Source organism: Propithecus coquereli, unplaced genomic scaffold (assembly GCF_000956105.1).
Source record: "Propithecus coquereli isolate 6110/MARCELLA unplaced genomic scaffold, Pcoq_1.0 Scaffold560, whole genome shotgun sequence".
Lineage (NCBI taxonomy): Eukaryota > Metazoa > Chordata > Mammalia > Primates > Indriidae > Propithecus > Propithecus coquereli.
In genome coordinates, this window is record NW_012151508.1 from 259,943 (window position 1) to 261,267 (window position 1,325).

The following is a 1,325-nucleotide window of genomic DNA, read 5'->3' on the forward strand; positions in this document are numbered from 1 at the left end:
CAGACGGGTTCAGGGAAGGGGCCCCAGGAAACCACTCCAGGCTGAAGATCCGAGAGGGCGAGCTAAGAGCGGAGGGCGTTGCTCTCCCGAAGGGGACCTGCTGCAGCGGAGTCGCCCGGTGGGAGACGGCTGGGCTTGCCCCAGAACCGGCCGCGCGGCCGGGGCCGCTGGGCTCGCAGGCGGGGCGGGGGCTGCGGGAGCCCTGGCCGTGGGAACGGGGGTCCCAGGGCCAGGCTTCAGTTCCGAAAAGATCTTTCTGGCCCTAGTGCAGAAGCGGGTGTGGAGGGGAGTTAGACGTCGCCAGTGACGGAGTGGACGCGGTGGCGCCTGCAGCCCCAGCCATTTAGGAGGGTCGCTTGAGCCCAGGAGCTCAAGTCCGACCGGGTAACATCGCAAAACCCCATCTTTAAGAAAAATGAAATGAAAGTCTAGGGTGAGACATCAAGCAAGACACATGGTGGAAGTGGAGATGTTACAAGTTTATGTATAGCTTGGTTTGCATGTTAAATAATATACTCTGATGAGGAAAGGAGGTTGTGTTTTCACTTAAAACTTGAAAATTTAAAACTTAAGAAAATTGCACCCAGACTTTGTTTGACCCTTTATTATAAGCTTTGTTTTCTTAAGTTTCATAACTTTGTGTTAAATGAGTTTTAAATTATATGAATATTGCATTTGATATCACATTAGCTCCATTTTACTTATTCTATGAGTAAACTGCTTTCTACATAAATTCTGTATTGACCTTAGGGATGTACAACTTTAAACAATGCATATTAAAATAGAAGAAGAGTGTTTAACCCGTGTAAATTTGTCTTTCTCTTTTCCTCATGAAAACTTGCAGATGCCTCTTACATATACGTAACTTTCCAAGTTGGTAGAAAACAGCAACAATCACTTACAAAAATGTCAGGAAGATGTTTAAACAGGTATTGATGCTATATAAAGCCAAATGATTTCCTTAAAGGTGAGTGTCTGTAGTTTACATGGATGTTTGAGATGTTAAATGGCAGCCTATAAAGGAGATGATCAGCTTAGAACTTTATTTCGGAAGAAGTTAGTGTATTTTTTACAGTCTCAAAGTTTTCATTTTAGTTAATAATTAATTGAAGCTTTCTTTTCTATTAATACTTAATTTCTTTAAAATACTGGGTTTATAATCTGTGTTCTATGTTGCTGATGAGGATTCAAATCTGTTTGGTGTACTTCAACTCAAATATCTACTGTAGTTTCTACTAAAATTACAATTACAGCTAAGATGCTTTGAGAATCAAATGGGACTATTATGATTTTAAACCACCAAGCATACTGAATTTAAATGATTC

The 1,325-nt window shown here is 41.9% G+C and overlaps 2 protein-coding genes across 2 annotated transcripts in view; one reads left to right on the forward strand and one right to left on the reverse strand.

Moving 5' to 3' along the window:
* Positions 1-1,325, reverse strand: part of HSBP1L1 (heat shock factor binding protein 1-like 1) — a 30,614-nt gene that overhangs the window by 4,196 nt on the left and 25,093 nt on the right. The gene's annotated exons all lie outside the window — the stretch shown is intronic.
* Positions 953-1,325, forward strand: part of TXNL4A (thioredoxin-like 4A) — a 3,019-nt gene continuing 2,646 nt past the window's right edge. The window contains exon 1 of the mRNA XM_012657812.1: positions 953-967. Within this exon, the coding sequence (XP_012513266.1) occupies positions 953-967 (15 nt within the window). The remainder of the gene's footprint in view (positions 968-1,325) is intronic.